This window comes from Populus trichocarpa, chromosome 6 (genome assembly GCF_000002775.5).
Source record: "Populus trichocarpa isolate Nisqually-1 chromosome 6, P.trichocarpa_v4.1, whole genome shotgun sequence".
Classification (NCBI taxonomy): domain Eukaryota; kingdom Viridiplantae; phylum Streptophyta; class Magnoliopsida; order Malpighiales; family Salicaceae; genus Populus; species Populus trichocarpa.
This window is the reverse complement of record NC_037290.2, coordinates 24,776,377-24,785,292: the sequence shown is the minus strand read 5'-3', so window position 1 is coordinate 24,785,292 and position 8,916 is coordinate 24,776,377. Positions and strand designations below refer to the sequence as shown.

General features: G+C 31.9%; 1 protein-coding gene across 1 annotated transcript; it reads left to right on the top strand.

Moving 5' to 3' along the window:
* The first annotated feature begins 4,026 nt into the window (after positions 1 to 4,026).
* On the top strand, positions 4,027 to 6,842 carry LOC7495745 (probable 2-oxoglutarate-dependent dioxygenase AOP1). The gene is made up of 3 exons (XM_002309556.3): positions 4,027 to 4,592; positions 6,068 to 6,392; positions 6,521 to 6,842. Exons 1-3 carry the CDS (start codon positions 4,063 to 4,065, stop codon positions 6,758 to 6,760), a joined length of 1,095 nt encoding a protein of 364 aa, XP_002309592.2. The 5' UTR covers positions 4,027 to 4,062; the 3' UTR covers positions 6,761 to 6,842.
* Positions 6,843 to 8,916: the final 2,074 nt, after the last annotated feature.

Here is an 8,916-nt window from a genome sequence, read left to right as displayed (position 1 = left end):
TTCCGGTTTGGTCCTTGGTTTCGGATTGTTTCAATTAAGTTTCTAATTGGCCATCAAACTTCAATAATTATGCAATTAAGCCCCTGGTTTGACCAAATCAACTCTTCAAAATCATAATTGGACCCTCGAACTTTAATTTCTTCCAATAAAAGCCTAAATTGACTTAAAAACAATTTTTCTTACAATCAAACCCTCTATAAATTCAATTAAACCTTAGATAAAATTTAATTGAGTCTATAAACATCTGATTTTGAATATATTTTTTTTCAAAATTGAATTTTTTTTGTCAACAGGGCTCTCATCAGTCAACGATATACTGTCAAATTTCAACATTTTGCATTTTTAAACCTCCTCGACCAATTTTGGCTTTTTTTCGGCATTTCAGCATCCTTTTCTCGCTCCTATTATTTTTTGGATTTCTTCCGAATATTTTTTGATATATCTTTTTTGTATTTTTTTATTATTTGTACGGAAATTCAAAAATAAGTAACAACAAGGTTAATGTTTCAAGACAGAAGATAAAATGAACAGATATATATAAAAAAAAACCAAAACATGTTTGGTTAGGTTAGAAAGTTAAATACATTTCTAAAATAAATTTATATCATTTTAAAATAAAAAAAATGTTTTTAAAATTTATATCGAATGAAAATCTACATTCTTATGCATACAACTCGTTGACGTATATAAGCCGCCAGAATCAAGGGCATTATTTTTTCTTCTTATTTTTTTCTAGACAACGAGCCAGGACATGACTCGAAAAGATACCCTTCTAATTATCTTCTCCACAGGGAGGGTGAGCTCATTGAACAATATTGGTGCTGGTTAAACAGAAAGAAAAAATAGAAAGAATACAAAGTTGTAAAACTTTCTTACGATCAATGTCTCTGGCTGAGCAATAGGGATAGTGACGGAACCCTAAATGTTTATCTCATGTTCATGTCAACGATTCTGCCATCATGTGGCAAAACAATGTCAGTCTGGGATGATGGGTGATGTTCTAAGAAATTATGAAAACCCCACCCTATATATATAGAGTACGTACTGATCATGACTATACCTGTTTTTGAAAAACACTTAAAAGTTTAATTTAAAATAAAAAAAATCAAATTTTAACAAAAAAAAAGAAGAAGGTTGAGATTCATCTCCCGAGATATCCTATCCTATACCACAACTCTGACCTTGTGATTTGAGTTATGATTTGACAGTCTAATCAAACAATTGGTGAAGCAGCAAAACAATGCTAGCTTAGACAAGAACTTTTTTGCTACGCATGCATGGTCTACAGTGTGAGCCAAAATTATTTTGATTGGATTCCTCTGTTATTACCCTATCATACTTGCGTATATGTGTATACAGCTACAAAGGTGACCCATCAGAAACTTTTGTCAGCATATATTTACAGCTAAAACTGGCTTCATTAGCCATTGTAATTTTGTGTTTTGGACCACCCCCACTCATACCAGATATGGTAGCAACTAGCAAGATAGAGAAGACAAGGAAAACGTTATATATATATATATATGTGTGTGTGTGGGCAATATGCTGTGAAATCGATCCCTTTATCTTGTGGAACCAAAGGAGAGTAGGATCCTTTTAGCTAGGTCCATGTCTTCCCCTCTTATTTTTTTCTCTCCTTGTGTGCGCAAGGGAGTAGGAACAGAAGTTAGTTGGCACAGAACTGAATTAATGAAAGATGCAGCCATCACTTAGGTCCAAGTGGAAAGGGACAAAGTTATAGTCACCCTTTCTTTATTGTAAGAAAGCAAATCCTCGTGTAATAAATTACATTGAATTAAACAGCTTCCTGGGGTACCTTGTGCAAAACACTAAATGGGTGTTTTTTTTTTTTTTCTATTTACGAAGTGTTTTTTAAACTATTTTTTATTGAAGAACATTAAATTTAAATTATTCATTTTTATACATCTTTTGACATGTAGATGTTAAAAATAAAAAAAATATTTTACCATATTTTTAATTAAAAAGTATTATGCACCCATTACTAAAACACACAATAACTTAAACAACTTCTCAAGATAACTTGTGCAGCAGATATTTCAATTTCTTCCAAAGCACAAATCATTCCCTTATAAATTAATATATAGCGTGAGGGAATTGCAGCATACACAGGGTCGTTATGAACCGACTTGTGAAGTGGGAGAACCTAGCTATGAAGTTTGCAAATTGGACTAGCCCTAGCACCCGTGTATATATATATATATATATATATATATATATATATATATATATATATATAGGAAAGTGATTTAGATACAGCCTATATAGAATAATATTGTACCGTGTGGCTCGCCATGCCAATATTTCAATCAGCATATATAATTCTTGACGATGTATCATTTTCGTATGCCCCATTAGGGTTAGTACTTAATTGTCTCTCCAGGTTTATGGGTGGCAATATTGCTACGAGACTTCATATCCTTCTCTCTCGTAATCTTCCATTGTAGTACTTGAAGGAAGAAAGGCATGCTTAAGGTTTAGGGTTCTCTCCATTACTGCTTAGAAGGATTGGTTATGTTCTATATATATATATATATATATATATATATATATATAGATAATGAGTTTGAATTCACTTGGAGCTAGCTAGTGTATGGTTCTGGACCCTCCTTGACCACGTAGCTAGTGTCAAGATTTAATGCCTTCAGTAGGACTACAGGAGACCTCTCTGGCTAGCTAACATGTGAATGCCACCTTTTCAACAGACCAACAAAGATAGATATAACCAGTCATGTTGTTATGATCATGTGTAAATGCATCCAAAGAGACATTTTGGTTGTTTATGTTGGTCTCGTTACTCATTGATGAATTGAGTGAGAAGAGAGCTCTGGGGGCCTACACTGCCCCTATTTCCCAATACATTCATTGAATAGTGGTGGTTTTATTTCCCAAGTCTTCACAATAAATATCTAGTATATCGCTTTTTGAAACAGTGACGGCAAGCACGAATTATGCTATTATTTAATTCATCAATATTTTAATTTTTTTGTGCTAATAGCACAAAACCTTCATTTTTTAGTGGATTAAATTGATTTTTATTGAATTAGTTGGATTTATTAGTAGATTGAGTTGACTTTAAGTAGCTAGGTACCCTAATTGATTTCATTCAAAATCCACATATATAAAGCTTTAGATGTCTAGATTAATTAACACCTTATATTATAACCTTAAACACTAAAGTAGTAAGATTTATTAGTGGATTCCATCCATAACCTACTCACCTAAATCTTGATTATCTTTAAAACACTTTGGATGATAAAAATTTAAATTTAAATTTAATCTTCTTATATGTTTCATGTATACTTAATATATATATGATCATTCACTATCATGGAACCACGGTGGAAACAAAAATGGAAGATTTGTATGGGTCATTGACAACATAAGGATTGGCTGGCCTCATTGTCTAATTTCATCAAATAAGTCCTTGAAACTGACTAAATAAGCAAAGCAATTAAACTCATTATTGTCTGGGTACGTTAATGTCTCAGTGCCCTTGAGTAGAATGTGTTTGCTTCTGCATATATGGCAAAATGCATTGACGGTAAGTAAGATCATAAATACCCGAACAAGACAATACATGCATAAATGTGCTGCCTCTCTAGCTAGAAAATCATTTTGGAAACTTAGGCTATGGGCACCCACAAATTCAACAATGGAACTTGTTAGATTTGTAGCAAGCTACATAGATACTAATCACATAATGCCTCAAATTAATGATTTTATAATGACATGTTTTGGTTAATTTAAAGAAGTTTTTTTTTTAATTTCTTGAATTTAAATATTAAAATCAACATATTATTCTCTTAAATATATTATAAAGTCGTTTTTAAACTTATCTTTTGTGTTTTGAAAAATTAAAATGATTTATGATGTAAGATACATGGTAAAATTTAGAATATAAATTATAATTTTTAAAAACACAGGGAATAAACAACTAAATTTTTTTCTAGAAGTCAATTGCCACCGATATAGAGCCAGAAAATAGAGAGACATCCACACATGGAATAGTGAAAATAAAGAGCAAGCAAGGACTAGGAAGCAATGATGGGTGCCCAGATCACTTCTTCGAAAGTAGAACCCAATTTTTGGACATACTCGAACTACTTCTCTTATTTAATGAGATATACCTCTCTAGCTAGGAGTACTTGTACTACAGCAAACAACAGCATAGAGAGAGTGAGAGAGAGAGATATGGCTGTAGCTAAGGTCGAAATCCCAGTTCTTGATTTCTCTGAAGAAGCTTTGACAGGCTTAGAAGTTAAGAGTGAGAAGTGGAAAGAATTGTGCAACCAAGTTAGAGAGGCATGTGAGACTCATGGGGTCTTCTTTTTGGTTTATGATAAGATCCCTGGTAGCTTACGTGAAGAAATGTTTGGTGCCATGAAGGCACTGTTTGATCTTCCTGAGGAGACTAAGAACAGGCACGTTAATCCTAAGCCATATCGAAGTTACTTAGGTAAGTGTCCTGTAATTCCTTTTCATGAGAGCTTTGGTGTTGATGATGCTCCAACTCTTGATGCTTCTCAAGCTTTTACCACCCTTATGTGGCCTGAAGGGAACCCAAGTTTCTGGTAAGATCGTACTACTCTCCTGATCCCATCATCGTTCTTGATCGATGTTTTCTTCTTTTTCATGTGGTTGATGTAATTTATGCAAATGATTGAGTTTCTCTTGAAGACGATGCTTTTTTTTCTCTAAGATTATCATCAAATTCCAGGCTATAAATCATGAGTTCTACCCACAACGAAAACTAATTTAATGTGTAATGGCTTTATAGCATGCAATTAAATTCTATATTTGTTGACTGTTTCTAGATGATTAGATAATAATCAGTCATCACTAAATGATTGTCTTCTCATTAATGCCTACCTCTTAATTCCTTGGTCCTTATCATGACACACACAAGAAAGAAACTGCCCCACTTCTTTAATTAATTTCTTTCAAAGCCAGCTTTCAGATAATTAATTTCCTTTCTTGGTTGGGATGTTCCAGCTGTTCTTCATCTTCTGACCTCTACCATGTGTTAATGTCATGGCCAGAGACCCCTGGTCGCTATCCACGGAAATTGATCTCCAAAAACTGCAAGAAAAAGAAAAGGAAAAGGAAAACTCAATAAAATAAAATCATAGCAAAAACATATGAAAAGGGTACGGTACAGCTATCATAGTATTTGGTGGGATCTTACCTTGGCCAGTAGAAAGTAGAAACTAAGAAATAATGGTGGTTTGTAGCTTTTGTCACATCAGTAGCTATCTTATTACTTAAACATGATAATGGCTGCTACCAGACAGGCGCTTGCTAGCTGCCAATGCACAATTTATTAGGGGCTTATCCTTTGAAACAGATTGAATTTATTACAATGCCAGCTTTAAAATGATTGTTCTAATTCAAAAACTCATGCACATGTCTTAGCAGGAAAAAAAAAAAAACCGGCACCACAGAGATAGAAGACTTAGCTTTTCTATAACTGTTGGCAGTTCCATTAAATTCCATGTGGTCTTATTATCAGGTCGTGTGCAGTAATGCCAGAATCCTGAATTTAATTTTTTGTCATCATTCATCATTACAGGTGAATGATTCTATTTCTTTCTTTAACAGCTGAATTCTAAGTTTTCTACGTGGTAGTTAAAATTGTGAGTGGAATAAAAACACATTTCTTTATGTTAGGTGAGAAAAAAACCTAGAAATCGAGGAAACTGGTAAAAAAATTATTGAAAAAACCAAACCGTGAAAAAAAACTGATTAAAATTTTAAAAAAATCGGTCGGTTCAGTTTCGGTTTTATAAGCCTAAAACTGAAAAAACCGAACTGAAAAAACCCGAGCCAAACCGGTTTGAACTAGTTTTTGCCCTAAAAAACCGAACTGAATCGAAACCGGACGGTTTGAACCGGTTTCGGTTTTTTTCGAAAAAAAAAATTTTGGTTTGGTTATTTTTTTGATAAAAACTGAACCGAACCGAAAATAATCACCCCTAATACATGACATGTGCCTGATAGGATATGGCTGGCAGCATTAATTATTATTATTATTTTTTTTTGGGTGTAGCGAGACAATCCATAGCATGAGCTCAAAGATGCAAGAATTGAATTTTCTGGTGATGAAGATGATTTATGAAAGTTTTGGCATCGAAAAGCTCTATGACTCTTTCCTTGAGGAAACCACCAGTATACTTAAGGTGATGAAGTATAAAGTTCCTCCAAGTGATACTGAGTCAGCCATTGGTCTAGTGGCTCACACAGACAAAAATGCTATCACCATTTTATGCCAAAATGAAGTTCAGGGTCTTGAGGTTCAAACCAAGAATGGAGATTGGGCTCAAGTCATGGTTCCTGAAAATGCTTTCACTGCTATTGTTGGTGATACTGTCAAGGTAAATCTTTTTTTTTTTTAATCATAATTCAGACAGTCATTCATGTGGAACGATTTTGTCGATCTACCATTAATTAATATACACATAAATGCGAGTCGACTGAGATTGTATGCTAACTGGTGTTGCAGGCATGGAGCAATGGGAGGCTTCATGCAGCAAGGCATAGGGTGGTGATTAGCGGGGACAGAGACAGGTATTCTTGTGGGCTGTTTTCCACGCCAAAGGAGGAAGCAGTAATCGAGGTGCCAAATGAACTTGTGGACAAAGAGCATCCTCTTCAATACAGGCCGTTTAATTTTTCAGATTATCTCTCCTACTTTGTTTCCAAATTAAGTGATGATGCGCTGGAGATATATGCTAGCATCTGAAGACTTTGTTGGGTTATATATATATATATAATTAAGTAAGCACTCCTTCCTTCTATAATTAATACTATGTTAATGATGCCAATTTCGAGTTTCTAATTAAATCACAATCACGTGGAAATTATCTTGACGTGGCCTAATCAACTTGGCAAGTCAAAAAACCAAAAAAAAATCAAAGGAAAAAATAATGACATAAAAAATAAAAATTGAAAGCGCGAGTTTAAATACAACCTGAATAATTGGTAAAAATAACTTGACTTCTAAAACAATTAAAGTTGATATTTTTTTTTTAATATTAAAATGATGATATATTGGATCAATTCCGGTCAATTCGTTTTAATTAACTTGTCAAATCTCATGACCTGGATTGTAGATTTTAATGAGTTCGATAATATTTTTTTATTTTAATTATATAATAAAAAAATAAAAAACCATTTAAAATCAACCTAATATTAAATTATTATATTTTAAAAAACAATAAAAAATTCATTAAAAATCCAATGCTTAATGATTTAGTAATGACAAAATCCCGTGGCCTCCTTAACCTCGTCTTCTAGTTAATCTTTATTGATTTCAACTATAGTCCAAGGTGATGGGATTTTCGTTTCAAAGGAGGAGTGGATTACACATGTCATCCTTATGTTATGGTCATTTGATTATTTGAGTCCCTTTACTACTAATTTGATGAATTGAGTCCTTTTGCATTTTATTTTGTTTGCAATCAAAACCTTCCATCCAATATGCTGTTAGTGGTGATTTATTTTGTCATGCTCCCGAAACTGGGTGTAGACATGCCTGTATCATCTAGCATTTAACCTTAAAATATGAGAGCTAATTTTACAAAGTTCATCAAAAACCATAAATGCTAAACGAAAAGGTTTAAAATATTTGTATTTCATAAATAATCACATAATAAAAAATCTATTACATATAAAGTGCTAAAAATCTTATTACAAGTTCTCAAAACTATTAATAATGAATATTTAATAACAAGTCAAAAGATGTCCTTCATTAAATAGAAATCATTCAGCTCGGCTAACAACTTAAACTAGTAATGTGAATGTTTTTAAAAAAATTGATCTTACACGCAGCATAGCGCAGACTAATGATATAGTCTCAACCTAAAAATTTAAACTATGAGGTAAAGTTTCAAGATATGATACTATATCAAGTTAGAGTTATTTAAGCTTGAAACTTGTACAAGTCCACCACTACCTCATACTCCCTTTCTATTTGATAAAATAGAAAGGGGATGATGAGATTTGAACTGTTAACTATTTGATCAACAAAACTTTAATATCATGTTAAAAAATCATCTTAACCTAAAACTATTAGGTAAACTCTCAGGATATAATTTATATTATTTAAACATACTAAACCCACAAAGTTTTAAAACTATATAGTTAGAATTTTCTACTATGCAACTTCTCACTTATCATATAAGACATCAATAAGTGTTAGTATTGGTATACTTTGTTAATTATGAGATTTGAATCATACTAATTTTAATTTCTTAATTTTATCAAAATTAGGTTTAGCTACTTCTCCATTTAGAATTGAAGTTGAAACTGCTTTTCGTCAAAATTTAAATTTTTAATTTTGCTTCAAATTATTTTTTTACTGTTTTTGGATCATTTTGATATGCTGATGTCAAAAATAAATTTTAAAAATATAAAAATATTATTTTAATATATTTTTAAATAATAATTTTTTTTTAAAAACAACATATACCACGCTTCAAAATAGATTATACTTCAATAAAACAAAAGCTCAAGTGAATAGTGCCTCATCCAAGTATACGATGGAGTAGAAGTGGGAAAAGAAAAATAACATATATTTTGATATATAATATCAAGAATTTCAGTTTGACTGTAATTTTAATTCCTAAAAAATATTACCATTTCACTTAGCACAGTTTTATGGCTCAAATAAAATTTTCTGATAATAATAATAATAATAATAATTTATTTTCTTTATACATTCCTGGCCGTTAAATCCATATGTCGAGCTTAGACGAAACGCAGAATTTTACATGGATCTTAGATGGCTACTTAACTTGATTTTTTTTTCATTTAATATAAAAAATATCATTATATCACTTTACGTGTTAATTCGATACTAAATAACAAGAATAATAATTTAACTCGAACCGAATCATA